The 25,872-nt window shown below is 44.1% G+C and overlaps 1 protein-coding gene across 1 annotated transcript in view; it reads left to right on the forward strand.

Moving 5' to 3' along the window:
- Positions 1 to 25,872, forward strand: part of LOC309555318 (tetratricopeptide repeat protein 39A-like) — an 83,362-nt gene that overhangs the window by 31,313 nt on the left and 26,177 nt on the right. Inside the window, exons 4-7 of the mRNA XM_082257274.1 lie at positions 13,219 to 13,274; positions 15,523 to 15,590; positions 21,730 to 21,794; positions 25,293 to 25,392. Of these exons, the coding sequence (XP_082113400.1) occupies positions 13,219 to 13,274; positions 15,523 to 15,590; positions 21,730 to 21,794; positions 25,293 to 25,392 (289 nt within the window). The remainder of the gene's footprint in view (positions 1 to 13,218; positions 13,275 to 15,522; positions 15,591 to 21,729; positions 21,795 to 25,292; positions 25,393 to 25,872) is intronic.

Consider the following 25,872-nt stretch of genomic DNA (forward strand, 5'->3'; position numbering starts at 1 on the left):
CTTTTTTTTTTTTTTTTTTTTATCCCATGGAAGTGCGATTAAATCAAAATCATCAAATCTGCAAACATAGCCATACCCGGGCTGAAACCCGGGGGGATAAGACCTCTATGTTATATCAGTATAGGCGAATATGGGAGGTGGTGTCAACCAAATTGGATATACCCTCGCTACATGCATATACGCCGCTGTGGCATAATACCAGTCTCCGTGAGTGTGCCTCTATTCTGGATGCACATGTGTGGGCCCACTATGGAATTTCCTATTTGGTTGATATACTTACCAATGGTGAACTCCAATCTTTTGATGAGTTAAAAGGGCAACACGATCTCCCTAACCATATGTATTTTAGGTACCTGCAGCTTAGGCACGCTTTTGCAGTTCAATTTCCCCGTCCTATTCAAGAATTGACCGTAATCCCAGTCTTGGAGGTGGTAATGGGCTTTGAATCTAAACAACTTATTTCATATATGTATAATGCACTCCTTTTGCCAGAATCAACGGTCTTGGCGTATGCCATCAAGACTAAATGGGAGGGAGATATCGGGACGCTTGAGGATAAGGAATGGGGGGAAGCCTTAGATAACTGCAAATTGGTTTCTCCGAAACTCTCGGATCGCCTGACTCAATTATATATTCTACATAGAGCCTACCTGACACCGGCTGTGGTGGCTACCTATAGTAGCGAGGCTACTGGCCAGTGTCCCATGTGCAGGGTGGAGCGTGGCACCTTTTACCATTTGCTCTGGACATGTACCGAGGTCCAGGGCTTTTGGGAGCAGGTGGTTAGATTTCTACATGATACCATGGGGTCTCCTTTGACCCTGGTTCCGAAATTCTGTTTACTAGGAATACCCCCTGATATTAATATAGATAAATATACCACACTGTTTTTGCATGAGACACTGTTTCTCGCTAGGAAGTGTTTGGCCCGCCGCTGGATGAGAGATTCACCTCCATCTATACAGGACTGGCTCCGGGAGATCAATGTAACCTTGCCCTATAAAAAACTGATCTACTCCCATAGAGGAAGTGTATCCAAGTATAATAAGATATGGGATAGGTGGGTTCAGGCCCCAGAGACGTGCATGCCATCTGAATAAAGCCACATAAGAGATCGTTCTAATTTCAGGGAGTGGTACAGCTGTTTGTTTTCATTCTTTGTGTTTCCTCTGTTTCCTTTCCTTCCCTAGGGAGGGGACGTATTAGTAATGCATATTATTAGTAGTATGTACAAAATGACAGATATCAGTCTACTTGTATTGTGTTCCTCGGCTTCCTTTAATTGCAGTACAGGTTCCTCTATATGAACCCTTGTTTGATATATGTAAATTAGTTTGGTTTACTCATTCCTTAAAATTTCAAGATGTGTATTGTACAAAGTTGTATAGTTTTTGCTTTGATTTATTACAATAAAGAACTTGTTGAAAAAAAAAAAAAAAAAAACATAGCCATACCCTCCCTTAACCTCTTAAGCCCCGGAAGATTTTACCCCCATTCCGACCAGGGGGTTTTTTGCGATTTTTTTTTTTTTTTTTTTACTGCGTGACTTTAACGGACAATTGCGTGGTCGTGCGACGCTGTACCTAAACGAATTTGACGTCCTTTTTTTCCCACAAACAGAGCTTTCTTTTGGTGGTATTTGATCACCTGTGCGATTTTTTTTTTTTTTTTTTTTTGATCATGCTCTATAAACAAAAAAAGAGCGTAAATTTTGCAAAAATAACAATATTTTTCACATCTTTTTATATGAAATTCCCAAAAAAATAAATGTAAAAATCAAAATTTAACATTTTCGGCCAATTTGTTTTATGCTACATATGTTTGGTAAAAAAAATCGCAAAAAGCGTATTTTGATTGGTTTGCGCAAAAGTTATCGCGTTTACTAACAAAGGGAAAGATTTTTGTCATTTTTGGTGTTTTTTTTTTTTTTTAACGAGTAATGGCGGCGATCTGTGATTTTTTTTTTTTTTTTTGCAGGACTGCGACATTGCGGCGGACAGATCGGACCCTTGACTGACATTTTTGACACTTTTTGGGTTACCAGTGACATTACTGCAGTAATCAGTGCTAAAAATATGCACTGTTACTGTAAAAATGACACTGGCAGGGAAGGGGTTAACTGTATTGGAGAGGGAGGGGTTAAGTGTGTCCTAGGGGCGTGTTTCTAACTGTGATTGGACAGGTCTCCTATTGTAAAAACAGAGGTCAACGGTTCTACATAGTAGAACCGTCTGATCTCCATTTTTACACAGGGGAGAATGACAGGCGGCTTGTTTACATAAGCCGCTCTGCCTTTCTCCCGCTCTACCGACGATCGTAGTGTGACCGGCGGACATCGGGTCGGACTCCTCCGCGAACGAGCCGCGGCGGTCACGCGCCTCAACGGGCGCGCGCTCGCCCACTATTGGCTCACAAACCGGTCACAGGCTAGTGACGTATATATATGTCACTTTGCCTGGCCGGGGCTGACCGCCGCAGTATATCTACTTGCGGCGGTCGGCAAGCGGTTAAAATTAATTTTAGATGCAACTTCTATCAGATTTGAGCAAACTGAGTTGATCGGCCATAGTGGAAAAATATCGATGATTTTGCATCAGTCCATAGCAGTGACGCTTTGTTCGTGAATACGATCGTACTTCGATTGTAAAGATCATAAAATTACATGATAAAAAACAGAGATGCAATTGATCAACGTAAGTTGCGATCGTATTTTAATGATTAGTCAAAAACCACTTCCTTTTGTTAAAGCAGAGTTCCGGCCTCGGGGGTCAATTCTAGCTACAAATACCCCCGGGACGGTCAGGGCTAGTACATTCCATAATGGATGGCCTCTGAACTGTCCCGGGTCGCACTTACCTGTAAGAAGAAATACTTACCTTGAAAAGTTCTTCTCCAGCGCTGCCATCTCAGGTATGGGCAGCTGAAGCCGCAGCGTCCCTCTTTGTGTCGCCGGAGTCCCACAATGCACTGCACCGGCCCCGCTCGTCACTTCCGGTGCAGGCGTGTCATCCCTGCACTGCTTCTGGGCAGTTTAGCAGGGGAATGCGGCGCCGCACCGGAAGTGACGAGCGGGGCTGGTGCAGGTGCATTGATTCCTGGGAGCGATGACGTTCAGCTCCCAGGATTCATCACAAGCAGGAAGTGACGGCGCGGGCTGCAGCCACAGAGGGAGGAAGTGGAAGGAAGGGGAGTATATTTTCTTCTTTAATAAGGTAAGTGACCAAAAAAAAAAAAAATCGGCACTATCTATTTCTCTTTCAGGTTGCCCTCAGCAAGCGCATGGCCCAAAATCGATTTTTTTTTCGATTTTGAGGCCGGAACTCCGCTTTAAATACAGTGCCTTGCAAAAGTATTCACCCCTTGTTATTTTTCATGTTTTGTTGCTTCATAACCTGGAATTAACATGGATTGTTTGAGGATTTGCATCATTTAATTTACAGAACATGCCCAAAACTTTGAAAATGTTTTTTTTTTTTTTTTTTTATATTGTGAAGCAAACAACAAGTAGGCAAAATAACAGAAAAAGTCAGTGTGCATAACTATTCACCCCCCCTAAAGACAATGCTTTGTAGAACCACCTTTTGCTGCAATCACAGCTCCAAGATGATTTGGAAAAGTTTCTATTCACTTGCCACATCTTACCACTGGGATTTTTGCCCATTTGTCCTTGTAAAACTGCTCCAGCTCCTTCAAGTTGGATGGTTTGCACTTGTGAACAGCAATATTTCAGTCTGACCACAGATTTTCTATTGGATTGAGGTCTGGGCTTTGACTAGGTCATTTCAACACATTTAGATGTTTTCCCTTAAACCTCTCAAGTGTTGATTTAGCAGTGTTTGGGGTCATTGTCCTGCTGGAAGGTGAACCTCCGTCCTAGCCTCAAATCACGCACAGAGTGATACAGGTTTTGCTCAAGAATATCCCTGTATTTAGTACCATCCATCTTTCCCTCAAATCTGACCAGTTTCCCAGTCCCGGCTGCTGAAAAACATCCCCACAGCATGATGCTGCCACCACCATGTTTCACTGTGGGGGATGGTGTTCTTTGGGTGATGTGTTGGGTTTGCGTGAGACATAGCGTTTTCTTTGATGGCCGAAAAGTTCAATTTTAGTCTCATCAGACCAGAGCACCTTCCTCCATACATTTTGGGACTCTCCCACATGCCTTTTCCCAAACTCAAACTATGCCGTTTTGTTTTGCCCAACACTATGGAGCGTACGGCTTATTGTCAGCCTATGTACAGATACTCTAGTCTCTGCTGTGGAACTCTGCAGCTCCTCCAGGGTTACCTTAGGTCTCTCTGCTGCCTCTCTGATTTATGCCCTCCTTGCCCAGTCCGTGAGTTTTGGTAGGCAGCCATCTCTTGGCAGGTTTGCTGTTGTGCCATGTTCTTTTCATTTGGTTATGATAGATTTGATGGTGATCCTGAGGATCATCAAAGATTTGGATTTTTTTTTTATAACCTAACCCTGACTTGTACTTCTCAACAACATTGTCCCTTACTTGTTTGGCGAGTTCTTTGGTCTTCATGGCAGTGTTTGGTTAGTGGTGCCTCTTGCTTAGGTATTGCAGCCTCTGGGGCCTTTCAAAAAAGGTGTGTATATGTAATGACAGATCATGTGACACTTAGATTGCACACAATCAGTGTCACCTATCAGAGCCCGCCAGTGCTGCGACTCATCAGAGCCCACCAGTGCTGCGCCTCATCAGAGCCCGCCAGTGCTGCCCCTCATCAGAGCCCGCCAGTGCTGCGCCTCATCAGAGCCCGCCAGTGCTTCGCCTCATCAGAGCCCGCCAGTGCTGCGCCTCATCAGAGCCCCCCAGCGCTGCGCCTCATCAGAGCCCCCCAGCGCTGCGCCTCATCAGAGCCCCCCAGCGCTGCGCCTCATCAGAGCCCCCCAGCGCTGCGCCTCATCAGAGCCCCCCAGCGCTGCGCCTCATCAGAGCCCGCCCCGGCGCTGCGCCTAATCAGAGCCCGCCCGGCGCTGCGCCTAATCAGAGCCCGCCCGGCGCTGCGCCTAATCAGAGCCCGCCCCGGCGCTGCGCCTCATCAGAGCCCGCCCCGGCGCTGCGCCTCATCAGAGCCCGCCCCGGCGCTGCGCCTAATCAGAGCCCGCCCGGCGCTGCGCCTAATCAGAGCCCGCCCGGCGCTGCGCCTAATCAGAGCCCGCCCCGGCGCTGCGCCTCATCAGAGCCCGCCCCGGCGCTGCGCCTCATCAGAGCCCGCCCCGGCGCTGCGCCTCATCAGAGCCCGCCCCGGCGCTGCGCCTCATCAGAGCCCGCCCCGGCGCTGCGCCTCATCAGAGCCCGCCCCGGCGCTGCGCCTCATCAGAGCCCGCCCCGGCGCTGCGCCTCATCAGAGCCCGCCCCGGCGCTGCGCCTCATCAGAGCCCGCCGGCGCTGCGCCTCATCAGAGCCCGCCGATGCTGCGCCTCATCAGTGACCCCCCGTGCTGCGCCTCATCAGTGACCCCCAGTGCTGCGCCTCATCAGTGACCCCCAGTGCTGCGCCTCATCAGTGACCCCCAGTGCTGCGCCTCATCAGTGACCACCAGTGCTGCGCCTCATCAGTGACCACCAGTGCTGCGCCTCATCAGTGACCACCAGTGCTGCGCCTCATCAGTGACCACCAGTGCTGCGCCTCATCAGTGCACCTCTGAAGGAGAAAAATTACCTGTTTTAAAAATTGTATAAAAATTTTCGGTCTTTGTTTGTTTGTTTTTTGTTTTGTTTTTTATAGCAAAAAATAAAAAAGCCAGTGGTGATTAAATACAACCAAAAGAAAGCTCTATTTGTGTGTAAAGTTGGACCGTGCTGAAAGCTGAAAATTGGCCTGGGCAGGAATGGGGTAAAAGTGTCCGGTAGACAAGTGATTAATACCGCTTTAAAAATGCCAATTTAACACCGCCTGGCCAAACTGAGCGATCGGGGGGGGGGGGGGGGGCATAGTCGGGGAGATGACCAAGAACCCGATGGTCACTCTGACAGAGCTTCCAGAAGAACAATCATCTCTGCAGCACACCACTAATCAGGCCTTATGATAGAGTGGCATGACATGATAAACTAAATTCTCTGGTCTGATGACAGATTGAACTCTTTGGCCTGAATGGCAAGCGTCATGTCTGGAGGAAACCAGGCACCGTTCATCACCTGGCAAATACCATCCCTACAGTGAAGCATGGTGGTGGCAGCATCATGCTGTGGAGATGTTTTTCAGCGGCAGGAACTGGGAGACTAGTCAGGATAGAGGGAAAGATGAATGCAGCAATTTACAGAGACGTCCTTGATGAAAACCTGCTGCAGAGCGCTTTGGACTTCAGACTGGAGCAAAGGTTCATCTTCCAACAGGACAATGACCCTAAGCACACCAGGACCAGCCAAGATAACAAAGGAGTGGCTACGGGACAACTCTGTGAATGTCCTTGAGTGGCCCAGACTTGAACCAGATTTGAACATCACTGGAGAGATCAGAAAATGGCGGCCCACCGACACTCCCCATCCAATCTGATGGAGCTTTAGAGGTCCTGCAAAGAAGAATTGGAGAAACTGCCCAAAAATAGGTGTGCCAAGCTTGTAGCATCATACTCAAAAAGACTCCAGTCTGAAATTGGTGCCAAAAATGCTTCAACAAAGTATTGAGTAAAAGCTGTGAATACTTATGTATATGGGATTTTTATTTTTAATAAATTTGAAACAAACTTCTTTCGCATTGTCCTTATGGGGAGGTGTTTGTAGAATTTTGAGGAAAAATTAATTTAAAGAGGTTGTAAACCCATTAAACTTTTTTTTTTTTTGCTGCAACCTGAAAGACAAACACATAATAAGCTAGTATGCATCGCATACTAGCTCATTATGAAATACTTACCTAAGAACGAGCCCCCGCCGTGCCGCCCGCTCACCTGTATGACGGGCGACATGTCCAGACGCCCGTCTTCCGGGATCGCGGCATCCGGCCATCTAATTGGCCGGAGCCGCGGTGACGTCACTCCCGCGCACGCGCGCGGGAGCCGACGGTCACGGCACGGGGCTCTGAAGGAACGGCACCAGCGGCCGTTCCTTCAGAGCGCATGCGCCAGTGACGTCACTGGATGCATCGAAGGTAAATATCTCCTAAACGGTACATGTTTAGGAGATATTTACAGTACCTATAGGTAAGCCTTATCATAGGCTTGCCTATAGGTAAAAGTGCCAGAGGAGGGTTTACTTCCTCTTTAATCCATTTTGCAATAAGGCTGTAACATAAAATGTGGAAAAAGTGAAGTGCTGTGAATACTTTCCAGATACACTAAATACCAGCCTTTCTTAAACTTTTCAACACAGAGGAACCCTTGAAATAAATTTCGGGTCTCCGGGAACCCCTGCTAAAAATGAAACATCTACAACTCATGACACATTAGTGTGACAGTCAGTGGGAAGAATGCTCCTTACTCTTGTCATCATTGGGAAGAATTACCCCTTACAGATCGCTAAAAGGAACAATGGTGTCATTGGAAACTTATCTGAGAGGCAGAAATTGCCCATTGCTCAAGGAACCCCTAACAACTTCAGGAGGAACCCTAGGGTTCCACTGAACCCTGGTTGAGAAACCCTGGTATATACCTAAGGTGTGACCCGACCCATTGGGTCTTCTGAGGTCCCCTAGAGGTGGCAGTGATGGTTACTGAATCGCTTATTCTCAATTGCTGCGTGGCACGCACTGGAGCGGGTCTTTTGTGCAGAAGGCATTCCAGCTTAATCCTATTTGTGGACCTTATTACTTGGATTTTCTTATCACGGATTGTTTTTCATACTATTGTGTGATTCACATCTTATTTATGTTTCTTTAATCCTTACAGCATTAGATTGAAGAATTATTCAACATTTGATACAAACAGTGGAAGGTGCTGTATATCACTGCTGCTAAATCCATCACTTTTGTTATTTTTCTTTATAGAATATATTCACAGGTTGAGGAAGCGCACAATTATTTGACTATTTATAATCAATGAAAGTGTTATTGCTCCAGGTGTCAGTCCTCCAAATCAGTCTTTTTCATCCAGGGTACCCAGGCACCCTGGGGTGCCTTGAGGTTTCTTCAGGGGTGTCTTGGCAAAATGCCTAAAAATTGCCCAAAAGTTGTATACAAGCCAGCATGTGGATGAAGACTGTCTTTTAGTTACACAAAGCCACAGGTTTTCATTGTGAACCATTACAACCTTCTAGCTGCCGCCATCCTAACGACCAATGGCATTATCAGTTGATAAGGAGGATGACGGTTGCCTGCATAAGCCTTGTTTGACCCTCCCCTGCCTCTCTCCATCAGCTTTGGGGTCCCATTAGCTAAGCGATTGATAAAAACGAAGGGAGAAGAGAAACATTGGAATACTAGTCTGTACCAGTGTGCAAAAGTGTATTTGCTTTGGAAGAATACATCACCTATAACGTTGGGTGTCCTACTTGGACTTGTGGATGTTGCTGCATTATGTAAAACTATTAGAATAGTTTTCTCATTTTAGAATGGGGTGCCTCAAGACTGTCCATGATTTTAAAGGGTGCCTTGACTGAAAAAAGGTTGAGAAACACTGCTTCAAATCACACCTCCCCATGCAAGCAGGTGCTGGCTCCGCAGTTCAAATGAAGAAATGAATAGTTCTGGACGGCCGCAATCCAAATGCAACACCTTTGTGAAACTATAAAATCCATACAGCATAGGAGAATACAATAACGGCAGCAGCTGACGCGTTTCACACCTCTCACTGGCGCTTAATCATAGCTGATTCTTGAGCGCCAATCGCAGCAAAATCACGTCACTCTGGATAAATGATACCCAGACGTGCATCATTTATTTTACGATTTATAATCCTTGTGGTGTGAGATTGCTATTCTTAGGTTGCAGTTGTTCCGTTTGTATATTAATTTAGGCAGCATTTTTTTCACCATATACATCGCAGCACACACGTACTTTCTACACAAGTGCTAAAATGTGACTGATCAGCCTCTTCCAGTCTACTGTACTGCAGAACTCAGAGAGGGGATTGGAGAAGCAGCACAAGAAGCCATCGGGTCTATGCCAGTGCAAGGAGAATGCTGATGGGTGGCGAGAGCTTCTCCTTTTACTGTCAAATCATTGGGTGGGGGGTGGTGAGATGACTTGTAAGCGAAAGTGAACTTGGAGTAGAGATACTGTAGATCAGGTCCCTATTGCTGAGAGAAAGGGGAGTTCTGCGTGGCGGAGCTGTTTAAATCTAAGGATTGGATGGACAAAAATACAGATCTTCTATGAATCTGTATTTAGCTGTTTCAGCTTTTACTCTATGGTGGGACCCTATCCTACAGTGTGATAGTCACACTGGGGATAAAGGGACAATGTTCCACATTTGGTGGGATTGCCCCAAAATTCAGGAATATTAACCGCTTGCCGACCGCCGCACGACTATTTACGTCGGCAGTCAGCCCCTCACAGGCAAAGTGACGTAGTACTACGTCGCTAGCCTGTGAGGGTCTAGGGAGCGAGCGCGACCTGATGTCCGCCGGTCACTCGGCGATCGTCGGTGCAGAGGGAGAAAGGCAGGCGGCTGATGTAAACAAGCCGCCTGTCATTCTCCCCTGTGTAGGATTAGTGATCATACGGTTCTACTATGTAGGACCATTGATCACTGTTCCTACACCTCAAGCCACAGCCAATCACAGTTAGAATCACGCCCCTAGGGACGCACATAACCCCTCCCTCTCAAAAAAAAGTTAACCCCTTCACTGCCAGTGTAATTATTACAGTAACAGTGCATATGTATAGCACTGATTACTGTAGTAATGTCACTGGTAACCCCAAAAGTGTCAAAAATGTCAGTCAAGGGTCCAATCTGTCCGTCGCAATGTCGCAGAACCACAAAAAAAATTGCAGATCGCCGCCATTACGCGTTAAAAAAACAACAACAAAAATGACAAAAATCTTTCCCTTTGTTAGTAAACGCGATAACTTTTGCGCAAACCAATCAAAATACGCTTTTTGCGTTTTTTTTTTTTTTTTTTACCAAACATATGTAGCATAAAACAAATTGGCCGAAAATGTTAAAATATTTAGATTTTTACATTTTTTTGGGGAATTTCATATAAAAAAATGTGAAAAATATTGTTATTTTTGCAAAATTGACGCTCTTTTTTTGTTTATAGCGCATGATCAAAAAATCGCACAGGTGATCAAATACCACCAAAAGAAAGCTCTGTTTGTGGGAAAAAAAGGACGCCAAATTTGTTTAGGTACAGCGTCCATTAAAGTCACGCAGTGCCGAATCGCAAAATAGGCCCTGGTTAGGAAGGGGGTAAAATCTTCCGGGGGTTAAGTGGTTAATTGAAAGTTAGACAAGACCTTTGAGATTACTGGAGTTGATGTCCTAGATCAGTGTTTCTGAACCTTTTTTCAGTCAAGGCACCCTTTAAAATTATGGAAAATCTCGAGGCACCCTTGTAAAATATGGACAGTATTGAGGCACCCCATTCTAAAATGTAAAAACAATATAAATTATTTTACATAATGCAGCAATATCCACACAAGTAAGACACCCAATGTTGGAGATGATGTATTCTTCCAAAGGAAATACATTTTTGCAAACTGGGGCTGACTAGTATTCTGATGTTTCTCTTCTCCCTCAGTTTTTCTCCATCACGCAGCGACTGACATCCTCCATATCAGCTGATGATGCCATTGGTCGTTAGGATGCCTGGCAGCTAGAAGGTTGTAATGGTGCACAATGAAAACCTGTGGCTTTGTGTAGCTAAAAGGCTTTACCCAAACGCTGGTTTGTATACAATTTTTGGGAAAATTTTAGGCATTTTGCCAAGGCACCCTGGTTGAAAATGGCTGTCCTAGATAACCAATGATGGTGTCTATTTCATAGAACAAAAATACCATTCAAACAATACCAAACTACATTGGACCCAATTTTATTGAATGCAGCTAAAGGTGGGCGGCACAGTGGTGTAGTGGTTAGCACTTTCACCTAGCAGCAAGAGGGTCGCTGGTTCGAATCCCAACCATAACACTACCTGTCTGGAGTTTGCATGTTCTCCCTGTGCCTGCGTGGGTTTCCTCCCACACTCCAAAGACATGCTGGTAGGTTAATTGGATCCTGTATAAAAATTGGCCCTACTATGTAAGTATGAATGTGAGTTAGGGACCTTAGATTGTAAGCTCATTGAGAGCAGGGATTGATGTGAATGTGCAATGTATATGTAAAGCGCTGTGTAAATTGACAGCGTTATATAAGTACCTGAAATAAATAAAGGAGTTATCCCGAAAAAATGGTTAGAGGTAAAGAGCCCTACCCTGAGCCCCCGTTCACACTGGGGCGACCTGTGAGGCGACCTGGTCGCCTCACAGGTCGCCGCAGGTCGCCTCCCATAGGGAAGCTGCGGACCCGTTCTGATAGGAGCGACACAAGTCGCTCCGACTCAGAAAAAGGGTCCGGAGCTTCTTTGGGGCGACCAGGAGGCGACCGCCATAGACTTCAATGTTACGATGTCCGTGGCGGCCGCTCCGAGGTCGCGGCGCGCTGCTCGCACCGCGACCTCGGAGGTCGCGTTGCGAAGTAGCGTCGCCCCAGTGTGAATGGGGGCTGAAGGAGTGTTGTAATAGAGTAGATTACATTTATAATATGGAGTATTTGGGTAGTAGGGAAGAGGAACAACCTAAATATGTGTTGGGAAAATGGGAAGAATTCAAAAAATCTGTCAATGTCTGGAAATCTTAATGGTAAACACATGAGAAAATTTAGAACTCGGTGAGAGCCCATTCACACTAGCACGACTTGTGTAGCCCCAGGTAGCTTGACATAACAAAAGCAATGTTAATCAGTGCCGTCTTAAATGGCACTACTGAAGTCGCTCCGACTTCAGAAAAGGGTCCTGTACTACTTTGAGGCGACCTGTGATCCGACTTGTCCCATATACTTCAATGTGAGTCGCCTCCTTATCTTAATTGAAGCGACTTGTTATCAGACTTTCCAGGAAGAAGAAAGAGATATATATATATGTGTGTGTGTAATGGTGTGTGTGTATGTATGTATGTATGTATGTATATATATAATATACCATTATCTCTGCTTGGTCTGTGTGAGTGGCACTGGTGGACACTGATTCATGGCACTGATACGTGGCACCGGTGGACACTGATTCGTGGCACCGGTGGACACTGATACGTGGCACTGGTGGACACTGATTCATGGCACTGATACGTGGCACTGATATGTGGCACTGGTTGACACGGATTCGTGGCACTGGTGGACACTGATTCGTGGCACTGATACATGGCACTGGTGGACACTGATTCGTGGCACTGATATGTGGCACTGGTGGACACTGATACGTGGCACTGATATGTGGCACTGGTGGACACTGATATGTGGCACTGGTGGACACTGATATGTGGCACTGGTGGACACTGATATGTGGCACTGGTGGACACTGATATGTGGCACTGGTGGACACTGATACGTGGCACTGGTGGACACTGATACGTGGCACTGGTGGACACTGATATGTGGCACTGGTGGACACTGATTCGTGGCACTGATATGTGGCTCTGGTGGACACTGATTCGTGGCACTGGTGGACACTGATACGTGGCACTGGTGGATACTGATTCGTGGCACTGATTCGTGGCACTGGTGGACACTGATTCGTGGCACTGGTGGGCAGTGGCACTGGTGGACACTGATACGTGGCACTGGTGGGCAATGAGGAAATGAGTAAAAAAAAAACAGAAAAGGGGAATTAGGTCACAACACATAATATTTTGATTGGCCAAACAAGTCGCGCAAAATAATTCACAAGTCGCGGTAAAAAGTCGCTCCGACATGGGGCGACTTATGGTCGCGGCAGTGTGAACCGGCAGGTCTGAGAGTAAAAAGAGAATAACATCAAAATGGGGAAACTGATTGGTGGGTAGGAGGGGGGAGTGGGATGGGCTTAGAATGGGGGGAGTCGGGAGGGGGGCAATTGGGGATTAATTTGTACTGGTAATATGTGAGATGTGTGCTTATTTTTCTTGTTTTTATTGTTAACGGTACTTTGAAAAAAAATGAATTAAAATATTTATAAAAAAAAAAAAAAAAGATTGCCTGTAACATTGGGCCTAATCGTTGCACTGGTTAGTAAGTGACAGGTAAAGTCAGATTGCTGTATTCACCTGTTTTTCCTGTGTGTTCATGTATGAATAAGATTTCTTTTGTCATTTATTCTCAGGTTCAGAAAGAGAACATCACTTATTAATAAATCCGGAGCGGAATCCTATACAGAAGGTGAGATGTGGCTTAAAGCTGAACTTTTAACAAATTTTAACTACCCTGGCAGTGGGATTTCCCTGTACTACAAGGGTCAATGCTAATTTTGGCCTAGGATACAGTTAAAATGCATTTTTACTTAATGAATCTCGCCCTATTTTTAGGGAAATGTATAACCCGGTCAGTAAATGTTTTGTTATGAGATTTCCCTTTGTGTCTTGGAAGTGAAACGGAGTACATGACAAGGTTCTAACGCCTTTCTACTCAAAGCTTAAAAAGAAAAAGCAAAAAAAGAGAGATTTTGGCTTTATACTACATATACTTTAATAAAGAGGAGTTCCAGCCTGTTTAAAAAAAAAAAAAAAAAAAAAAGTCAGCAGCTACAAATACTGTGGCTGCTGACTTTTAATATAAGGACACTTACCTGTCCAAGGATTCCGCGATGTTGGCACCCCAAGCCAATTCGTCCATCAGCTCCGGGTGCAGACGCCGGAATCTTCACTAAGGGAAATAGGAAGTGAGGCCTTGCAACTTCACAGCCTGTTTTCCTCCTGCGCATGCGCAAGTTACCCTGTGCTTTCTGATTGGTCCCACTGTCTTCTGGGAGCTGTGCGTCTCCCAGAAGGCAGCAAGGGGAGGGGCCAGAAGTTTAGTAGATCGCCGCATTGTTGTGATCTTACCCGGAAGTGGGAGTGGGTACCTGATTCTGACAGGTATTCGCTCCCCCAACCCCCCCCCCCCCAAAAAAAAGTGCCAAATGTGACAAGTGGAGGGCGCGAACAAGCGGAGCGCCCACCTTTTGGGTGGAGCTTCGCTTTAAGTACCAACCTCGAATGACCACTGTTCCAGAAAGAAAATGTATTCTAATATATATATATATATATATATATATATATATATATATATATATATATATATATATATATATATATATATATATATATATATATATATATATATATATATATATATATAGGGCTGTATTATTGCATAGCCTTGACCTTGGAAACTGCATGTAAATTTGTTCTTTGTATATGGGGCATAATTGTATATTCTCTGCAGAATAAAAATGTGTCACTGGGGAAAAAAACTCATTTTGGCCAGTAGATGGCACCCACTATCACAGGAAATAAGTATCCTCAGCTCCATCTAGTGGCCATAGTGTAGTATTTTTCCTTAGGCTATATTTATTGTATTTGATGTGCAGGGTGTATAGCCTGAGAACATTCAATGTTTCCTAATTTATTAATACACCCCTTGGTGTTTAGTATATAAAGTTATTACAAAGTAATAATAAAATAATATAATATAGTAATAATATAATATAGTAATAATATAGTAATAATATAATATAGTAATAATATAGTATTAATATAATATAGTAATAATATAGTAATAATATAGTATTAATATAATATAGTAATATAATAATAAATATACTGTAAGCTTAAAAAAAAATAGAACTGAAGGCAATTCCCCCCATTTTGAATAGAGTAAGGGAGGGTTATAACCCCCCCCCCCCCCGTGTCATTATTTTTATTTTTTTGCTCTGAGTCACAAAGTGGAGATTTTCCTTCACTTCCCTTCCTCTAGGCAAACATGAAGTGAGAGGAAATCTCTCCAAAGCGAGGGAACCCCTGGATTTCACCAGAACCAATCCCCATTGGACGATTTTCTCTATTCCTGTTCTGGTGACAACCCAAAATTTTCTTTCACTTTCGCTCTTCTTGATAATGGTAAACAGGACAAATAGGGTGAATATCCCTAAATAACCTGACAGGTGTGCTAATCCAAAACTAAAACAAAAAAAAGGTTTGCCTATCGGACCCGTTCACACGGCGCAAATGGGGAACTTGCGTTCGCGCATGCAATTTTGTTTGTGCAATTATCACATGGCAATGCGTGTCGCGCATAGGGCAGCCTATGTGCGTTGTCCCTCCAAAGAGGCTCAGGGACCAAATTTTGGCCCTGAGCCACGAGGACGAACTTACACTTGCGTCTTGCTGTGATTGTTGCGTGCCAATCACAGCAAAATCACGCCACTCGGGATGAATGGTACCCAGACGTGCATCACTTATTTTAATGCGATTTGTAAGCAGAATTGCAGCGATTTCTGTCTGCGATTCCAAATCGCCCATATGTGAACGGTGCGTTGCCTGGGTCGGCAAGCTGAGACTTGTAGTTCAGCTTCAGCTGCAGGGCATAGTTTGATTGCTAATCAATTATGTCTCAGTTTTGTTACAATGTTGTTTTTTTGATGTTGCAGTTGAAATGCACGCGGAGGTTTGCTATGCTGAGTGTTTATTACAGAGAGCTGCTCTGATTTTCCTGCAGGTTTGTGTTCTTTTACTTTTTTATAGAGTCAGGCATAGATTACCTTCTAATGAGTGAGTGTGCTGTAATTGCTGGAAGTGCATTGCATGAGTTTTTATTTTCTAATGGCTGTGCTTTCAGCCAATAGGAAAAATAAATGAACTCCCTCCAAACAGGAAAGTAGGGATGATGTCATCGTTTCTGGGCAGACTTTATGTACATGAAGGTTCAAGCATTTGTTACCCCAACACTTCATATTCCTGATACAGTGCCTTAAAAAGTATTCATACCCCTTGCAATGTTCCACATTTAGTCCTGTTACAACCAAAATCGTAAATGTATTTTATTGGGATTTTATGTGATAGAGCAACACAAATTGCCACATAATTGTGAAGTGGAAGGAAAATGATAAATGGTTTTCAAAATTTTTTACAAATATGTGAAAAGTGTGGTGTGGATTTTTTTCACCCCCCTGAGTCAATACTTTGTAGAACCGCCTTTCCCTGCAATTACAGCTACAAGTCTTTTTGGGGATGTCTCTACCAGCTTTGCACATCTAGAGAGTGACATTTTTGCCCATTCTTCTTTGCAAAATAGCTCATCTCTGTCAGATTGCATGGAGAGCGTCTGTGAACAGCAATTTTCAAGTCTTGCCACAGATTCTCAATTGGATTTAGGTCTGGACTTTGACTGGGCAAGTCTAACACATAAATATGCTTTGATCTAAACCATTCCATTGTAGCTCTGGCTGTATGTTTAGGGTCGTTGTCCTGCTGGAAGGTGAATCTCCTCCCCGTCAAGTCTTTTGCAGACTTTTCTTCTAAGATTGCCATGTATTTGGCTCCATCCATCTTCCCACCAACTCCGATCAGCTTCCCTGTCCCTGCTGAAGAAAATCATCCCCACAACATGATGCTGCCACCACCATGTTTCACGGTGGGGATGGAGTGCTCAGGGTGATGTGCAGTGTTAGTTTTCTGCCACACATAGCGTTTTGCTTTTAGGCCAAAAAGTTACATTTTGGTCTCATCTGACCAGAGCACCTTCTTCCACATGTTTGCTGTGTCCCCCACATGGCTTCTCACAAACTGCAAACGGGACATCTTATGGCTTTCATTCAACAATTGCTTCTTCTTGCAACTCTTCTATAAAGGCCAGCTTTGTGGAGTGCACAACTGTGGAAAGATTCTCCCACCTGAGCTTTGGATCTCTGCAGCTCCTCCAGATTTACCATGGGCCTCTTGGCTGTTTCTCTGATGAATGCTCTCCTCGCCCGGCCTGTCAGTTTAGGTGGACGGCCATGTCCTGGTAGGTTTGCAGTTGTGCCATACTCTTTCCATTTTCGGATGATGGATTGAACAGCGCTCCGTGAGATGTTCAAAGCTGCTTGGGATATTGTTTTATGACCTAACCCTGCTTTCAACTTCTCCACAACTTTATCCGTGACTTGTCTGGTGTGTTCCTTGGCCTTCATGATGCTGTTCACTAAGGTTCTCTGAAAAAACCTCTAAGTCCCGGTTCACACTGGGGCAACTTGTCAGGCGACTTAGCCGCCTGACAAGTCGCGCTTCATTCAGTGCAATGGAACCATTCTAATTCGAGCAACTCAAGTCGCTCCAACTTAGAAAAAGGTTCCTGCACTACTTTGGGGGCGACTTGCATTGACTTCTATTAGAGAAGTCGTTTGCAAGCCCCGCTGAAGTCGCCCTGGACTGGGAGGCTTCAGAGTCAGACGACTTTGAAGCCGCCCCAGTGTGAACCTAACCTAAGGGCTTCAGAGAACAGCTGTATTTATACTGAGATTACATTACACACAGATGGACTCTATTTACTAATTAGGTGACTTCTGAAAGCAATTGGTTCCACTAGATTTTAGTTAAAGAGGAAGTAAACTTCCTCTGCAAACATTTACCTATAGGTAAGACTATGATAAGGCTTACCTATAGGTACTGTAAATATCTCCTAAACATGTACCGTTTAGGAGATATTTACATGACATGCTGCCAGTGACGTCACTGGCGCATGCGCTCTGAAGGAACGGTCACGGGTGTCGTTCCTTTCAAGCCCCGTGCTGTGAACGGCGGCTCCCAATGTCATTGTGGCTCCGACCAATCACAGCGCCGGAGCCCGCGAACCCGGAAGAAACTCCGAGGAAAATGACAGCGGTGAGCGGGCTTCGTTCGAAGGTATTGCATTATGAGTATGTGTGGGTCTATCACATAAAATCCCAAAAAAATACATTTACCTTTTTGGTTGTAATATGACAAAATGTGGACATTTTTCAAGGGGTATGAATACTTTTTTCAAGGCACTGTATGTGGCTGCTGTACCATGTACTTGTATGAGAAAGTATCCTGTTTTTCATGTATTACTTCCTTTGTGTGAAATCCCTGGTGTTCCTGCCAGTCCTTCTGCTTTCCTAATAAAAACTGACCACATTAAGCAGGAGAGCACACCGTGGTCAGTTCTCTAGCTGTGCTGGGAACTCAGCCTGCTTTCCTCCAATGATCAGACTTGTCCTGACATGCCCTCTCTGCACAGTCATTCACTGGGAAGCTCAGTGTGCTTCTGCTCCCCCCCCCCCCCCAGCTCATATGCAGCTGAGAACCGAGTGAATGTGATCACCTATTAAAAAAAAGGTATTTATAATGTTTTTTATATCTATACAAAAAAATGTTTTGCCTTTCATTTCTATTTGAAACTAAATGGGTTGTTTTACAAGGTGATTGTTTACAATAATAAGCCAGCATTTACACAGAGTTGTTACAGCTGCTAAATGTATAACTAGAGAGCTGTGACATGAGAGCCCTGCAGTAAAGAGATTACAGCAATCTGTATTTATTACAGGTGATTATATTATATAGCACTGACAATTTACGCAGTGCTTTACATATATATTGTACATTCACATCAGTCCCTGCCCTCAAAGCGCTTACAATCCAAGGTTCCTAACTCGCGTACATACATATACAATATCTCACAAAAGTGAGTACACCCCTAACATTTTTGTAAATATTTTATTATATCTTTTCATGTGACAACACTGAAGAAATGACACTTTGCTACAATGTAAAGTAGTGAGTGTACAGCTTGTATAACAGTGTAAATTTGCTGTCCCTTTAAAATAACTCAACACACAGCCATTAATGTCTAAACCTCTGGCAACAAAAGTGAGTACACCCCTAAGTCAAAATTTCCAAAGTTTCTATATTTTTGTGTGGCCACCATTATTTTCCAGCACTGCCTTAACCCTCTTGGGCATGAAGTTCACCAGAGCTTCACAGGATGCCACTGGAGTCCTTTTCCTCTCCTCCGTGAGGACATCACAGAGCTGGTGGATGTTAGAGACCTTGAGCTCCTCCACCTTCTGTTTTGAGGATGCCCCACAGATGCTCAATAGGGTTTAGGTCTGGAGACATGCTTGGCCAGTCCATCACCTTTACTCTCAGATTCTTTAGCAAGGCAGTGGTTGTCTTGGAGATGTGTTTGGGGTCGTTATCATGTTGGGATACTGCCCTGCGGCCCGTCTCTGAAGGGAGGGGATCATGCTCTGCTTCAGTATGTCACAGTACATGTTGGCATTCATGGTTCCCTCAATGAACTGTAGCTCCCCAGTGCTGGCAGCACTCATGCAGCCCCAGACTATGACACTCCCATCAACATGCTTGACTGTAGGCAAGACACACTTGTCTTTGTACTCCTCACCCGGTTGCTGCCATACACGCTTGACACCATCTGAAATGAGTTCTCATCAGACCACAGGACATGGTTCCAGTAATCCATGTCCTTAGTCTGCTTGTCTTCAGCAAACTGTTTACGGGATTTCTTGTGCATCATCTCTATAAGAGGCTTCCTTCTGGGACGACAGCCATGCAGACCAATTTGATGCAGTGTGTGCCATATGGTCTGAGCACTGACAGGCTGACCCCCCCCCCCCACCCCACCCCAGCACTCATATGTCTATTTCCCAAAGACAACCTCTGGATATGACGCTGAGCATGTGCACTCAACTTCTTTGGTCGACCATGGTGAGGCCTGTTCTTAGTGGAACCTGCCCTGTTAAACCGCTGTATGGTCTTGGCCACCGTGCTGCAGCTCAGTTTTAGGGTCTTGGCAATCTTCTTATAGCCTAGGCCATCTTTATGTAGAGCAACAATTCTTTTTTCAGGTCCTCAGAGTTCTTTGCCATGAGGTGCCATGTTGAACTTCCAGTGACCAGTATGAGAGAGTGAGAGCGATAACACCAAGTTTAACACACCTGCTCCCCATTCACACCTGAGACCTTGTAACACTAACGAGTCACATGACATCGGGGAGAGAAAATGGCTAATTGGGCCCAATTTGGACACTTTCGCTTAGGTGTGTACTCACTTTTGTTGCCAGTGGTTTAGACATTAATGACTGTGCGTTGAGTTATTTTGAGGGGACAGCAAATATACACGGTTATACAAGCTGTACACTCACTACTTTACATTGTAGCAAAGTTTCATTTCTTCAGTGTTGTCACATGAAAAGGTAGAATAAAATATTTACAAAAATGTGAGGGGTGTACTCACTTTTGTGAGATCCTGTACATAATAGAGCCATATTAGACAGGAGCCAATAAACTTACCAGCATATCTTTGGAGTGTGCGAGGAAACCCACGCAGGCACAAGGAGAACATGCAAACTCAATGCAGGTAGTGCCATGGTTGGGATTCAAACTAACAATCCTAGTCCTGCCAGGCAGAAGTGTTACCACTTTGCCACTGTGCTGTCTCTGTATACACAGCTACTGCTAGATGGGATAGCAAGAGTGGTGAAGCTCAATTTAAAGTGTTTTTAGACCCTTGTAGGGAAAAAAATGAGCATAGTGATCATACATCATAATCATTGTTTGCTGTCAACCTTTTTTTTATCCATCTTGTCAATTCAGGAAAACTAGCCATCAGAACATGGGTAAACATATTTTTTTCTTTTTGTGTGGCTACACTGCCAGGCAGGGTCTCCCTGGAGCCAATCTGATGTGTGCCCTCCCTTACTCCTCCTACAAGGGTGTTGATTGACAGTGGCTCCATTCTATGAGATCTCCATAGATAGTGGTGTCCATTCTATACCAAAGGTTAATAGGAGTTGTATTGTCTGCATATACTGATTGAATCTGCACATATTAGCTGCATGTGCATTGGCTTCATGGAATGTGAACACTGATGCACAAGGTTGCATGCGCTGCATGGGCACCATTCAGACAACACTTTCCATTTTCTTAATGAGTGGAAATAGTTCTCTGATTAGAGAGGTAAGGCGCAAGACGTCACCGCCTCTCCACCTAATTGAATTAGAGAATGCTTTGCATTCAATGAATAAATGCAAAGTGTTTTTTGAATGGTGCCTGTGCCAGGCAGCTGGCCACCTGTGTTCACCTTGCAGCAGGGTAGCCACTCAACACAGTTCCGGGAAGCTAGTGGAAAACACTGGAATAGCTTTGAATACTACACTGATTTCCAGCTTCTAGAGCAGTGGTTTCCAAACTGCGTCCTGGGGCCTGGATGCAGCCCTTTGCCTTTTTTTGGCCCTTGGGGCACTTTTCCTCCCACTGACTCCAGAAATGGGGCCTAATTTCTGTTCTGGACATCGACAGGGCGCTCTTCCTCGCACTGGGGCCAACGGTGCGGCGCTCTTCCTCGCACTGGGGCCAACGGTGCGGCGCTCTTCCTCGCACTGGGGCCAACGGTGCGGCGCTCTTCGACCCCCCCCCCCCCATGGCCACAGTCTGGCCCCCCTAAAGTCTGAAGGACTGTATACCGGCCCTTTGTTCAGAAAGTTTGGAGACCCCTGTACTAGATGGATCTCAACAGATATGGCACATACCTACTGGTCCAAGCTGGAACAAGGTAACTATGTAAAAGTTGCCATACCTGGAATTCCTCTGACTCTTACCTCTGGTCACAGCATATTCACTATGAATAGACTATAGTTTCCTTTTAACTTAGAAGTCTTGACTGCAAGGCGACACGAGCCATCTAAAAACTCTATACAGGCTGTACTGGTACTTCCACTTTTACTGGCAGATGAATGAATCCAGGAAGTCCAATTCTGGTTTCTTCCTCTTTGTTATCTAGTTATGTATTGTGACCACACTGGAATGTCCTGTCCGTTCTGTTTTTGTCTTTCCATACAGGATGAGAACATGATCAACTTCATAAAAGGAGGGATGAAGGTTCGGAACAGCTACGTGATATATCGGTGAGACCTGTGATGGTTTATGGTGGAGAGTGCCATTTTTCCAAGCTTCCTCGGAGTAACACTAATATGTTATACTAGAAACCCATGATCATTAGTAAAATTGGCTATACACTAGTAGATTTTCTCATTAACGTTCGTACAAACCTCCTCATCAGTACATTCGATGACTGGAGGGGAAGGGGTTTCGGCGGCGTGCTCCTGCTGTGTTTAGATACAGCGGGAGGCGGGCCACAGGAGGAAAGGCGGCGCTTGATGCCTTCCTCCCACGATCGTCCGGGAAACAGAGAGAAGACCTGCCTGCTTATGTAAACAAAGCAGGCGGATCTTCTGTGAGACAGTCAGGGACAGATCTGAAGTTTCAGCTAATGCCCCATACACACGTGCAGATTATCTGAAGACTTTTGTCTGCAGACTTACCTTTTCTATGTAGTGCAAGGGCCTGCCGGATTGCATACAAATTGAAAGTGTTTAGGTTTGACCTCATATTATATGGTTTTGGTAAGTCTGCAGACAAAAGTCTGCAGATAATCTGCACGTGTGTATGGGGCATAAGCTACAAATACGATCTGTCTGTGTCTGTCACAGAACCCCCACACACAGTAAGCATGCAGGCATACATTAACCCCTTGATCACCCCAGGGTTAACCCCTTCACTCTAGGTAATGTGCTTACCAGAACGTAGAATAACAAAGGCCCAGAATCCAAACCGGCAAACTTGGTGTGGTAGTATATATCCTCTGATAAACCTCCAGGATTTTGGATATGTGAAATCATGGAAAAGAAATAATAGAAGAACGCCATAGCATAAAATCCCACAAATAAAGAATAATATACTGATAATTGTGAATCACCAGTGGTGTGTTAAACTAGAATAATTGTGTATGGAAAAAAGAAGAATAGATCAAATCCGCCACCAACATTACAATACCCACCTTCCTGAGTTAATCAAGTTGGAGTCTGATTTATTTCCTGTGTTCCTGTGGGGTTTCTAAGGTCCATCCATCCAGGACATCCAATACCTACTAACTACCTATATCTGGTAAGAGGCTTGGAGGTGTTTGGGGTGGAATATACCTATTCACATAAGAGTGTTTTGCACTCAGTCTGGTAAGGGACTGACCTATCAGTGGTGGATAACATCTGGTGGTTTTCCTCCTCTCTGGTGAAGAATGTCTTTATTATTCCTGGCTCTGGCTTTTTGCTATCATTTATTGCCAATAATACATTGACTTCTGGTAAGCAGTATTAATGTCGGTGGCAGATTTGATCTATTCTTCTTTTTTTCCATTCCATTTCCATTCCAAAGGATTCTGGGCCTTTGTTATTCTACGTTCTGGTAAGCACATTACTGTCGTGGAAATTTAATAGGGCTTGGAGCATAGAAACCCGCTTCAGTGCGCTCAAGATTATTACACACCAAGCTCCATTAATAGCTTGTACTGAAAAGTACAAATGCACCGCTCTTTTGTGTAACGGTTTACCAAGCGCTCGGCGACAAAGAAAGGAACAGACGCGCTGGGTCATTTCGATGCCATCTGCCAGGTCTCTCTCCGGATATGTATGTGTGTGTCTGTGTGGGTAAGAGTTTCTGTGTGTCTGCATGATGAAATGGCTGTGTGAGCTGCTGTGTGTGTGTCTGTGTGTGTGTCTGTGTGTGTGTGTGTGTGCTTCCTGTTTCTTCTGTCCTCTGTGTGAGTCTCAGGGCAGGGCTTGGTTTATTTACAGCAAGTGAACAAAAAGGGAGTTACAGGGAGTGGCTTCAAGACCACCAATCACAGACACGTATACATTCAAAAAGCACAATAGAAACTGTGGAGTACATGCCCATAAATGGACATGAGCAAACAAAGGGCTCAACTGCCACAAGGAGAACATGGCTTTTCATTGTTCATTCATGTCAATCCATAAACATGAGTCCATTACTTGTTAGTGGGTCCAATCATACATTATTCATATATAAACCAAATATGACAGTGGCCATTCTAACTGTTCCAGTTGATGAGGCTTTATCTGCATAAGACAATAGTAGCAGTGTTTCAATCACACGGATCCGAATGTGACTAAAAGATGCCCTCTATTAATCTTGGTAAAATAAGAATTTCCATATCACAAACATAACTCAGCAGTACAGGGTCCCGAACTGCAGACATAGATCTGTGCGATGGACTCTCTCTGCTACTAGTATTGTGCCATCTCATCCAATGGAAGATTTTCACCAACAAGTCTTTCCTGCAATGACAGTTAAAGCGATAATCACTGTAAATGGCGATTATCGGTAAAACTCGACACTGGGAGACATTATGACTATTTTAACTAAAGAAATGTCTACCAAAATTTCCACAACAATTACCTAGAGGGAATTTGGATTGACATTTTTCTTCGCTTTATTCAACATTCACATTGGGAATAATTGGACATTTATTTGAACACTTTTTTGGACTTTTAATTAGTTCAATTTTCATTTAGCGCGATTTTTTTCTACATTTATATTTTTAAGGGTGTGGTCACACTTGAAGTCGCAGCTTTTTTTTAATTTATCATCTATAGCGCAGTTATTTTTTCCTTTACTATTAACCCCTTCACTGCCAATGTCATTATTACAGTAGCAGTGCATATTTTTAGCACTGATTACTGTAGTAATGTCACTGGTACTCCCAAAAGTGTCAAAAATGTCATTTAGGGGTCCAATCTGTCCGCCGCAATGTTGCAGTCCCGCTAAAAATCACAGATCGCTGCCATTACTAGTTAAAAAAAAAAAACGTTAAATCTTTACTGTAGTTAGTAAACGCGATAAGTTTTGCGCAAACCAGTCAAAATATGCTTATTGCGATTTTTTTTTTTTTTTTACCAAAAATATGTAGCAGAAAACAAATTGGCCTAAAATGTTAAAAAATTTAGATTTTTACATTTTTCTATTTTGGGAATGTCCTATAGCAGAATGTGAAAAATATATATATATTTTTTTCACAATTGTCACTTATTTTTTGTTTATAGTGCAAAAAATAAAATTCGCACAGGTGATCAAATACCACCAAAAGAAAGCTCTATTTCTGGGAAAAAAAAGGACATCAATTTAGTTTTAGTACAGCGTCGCACGACCAAGCAATGGTCTCTTAAAGTAACGCAGTGCTGAATCGCAAAATAGGGTTTGGTCATTAAGGGAGCAAATCCTTCTGGGGCTGAAGTGGTTAATGTAGAAAAGCGAGCAATACAAACCTGATAGGGGGTCTAATTCCTCTCCACTAAATCCAAAATTTAAAAAAAAAAAAAAAAAACGTATCTTTAGTTCTACTGCAACCTAGGACTCCAGAAATTTTGAACTGAAAACTTTATAGAGCCGAACCATTTTTATTTTTCTTGTGAGTCGGTGAATCTGTCAAATTGAAGCCTGTCTTTCTATATTTGTGTGTATCCTGATGTATTTTACCTCTTTGTATTTTAATAAGAAAGGCCAGTGTGTGTGTGCCCAGTGTAAACCATATTTCTGTCTGGTTTCAGAGATATGAACACAATCATGCAGTCTGATGCCTTCCAGAAGGGCCGGTCCCATGCACACCTACAAGGTGGTGTATCTTTAGGTATTGGAGCATTTAACCTGGTGAGTTTATGCTGAGAATATTTTTATTAGTACCTCTATAGTCATACGCTTATTTCCCCCCTGTATATGCATGCATAGAGTGCCTCTACACATGCCCCCATAAATGTTGCCAGTCAGAGGCATTTGTGGCCCCTTAAATATTGCTGGTCAGTGGTCTCTGCCCCCATTGGTGGTCAGTGGGATTGGTGTTGGTGGTGGGATTTCATGCTGCTTCCCTTCTGGGTCCTTGTTCTGCAACATCAGGCTGGAACTATACACCCAGCATTGGCAAGCCTCTTATAGGACAGAGCTGGTAGAGTGACTTGCTCTTGCTTGATCTGGGTTTCTCACCTAGGGTTCGTTCAGAAGTTGCTAGGGGTTCCTTGAGCAATTTCTGCATCTCCGATAAGTCCCCACTGATGACATTGATCTTTTAAGTTATATGTAAGGGGGTAATTCTTCCCATTGACCACAAGTGTAAGGAGCATTCTTCCATTTGAC

This window comes from Pelophylax lessonae (genome assembly GCF_965119305.1).
Source record: "Pelophylax lessonae genome assembly, chromosome: 4".
NCBI classification, from domain to species: Eukaryota; Metazoa; Chordata; class Amphibia; order Anura; family Ranidae; genus Pelophylax; species Pelophylax lessonae.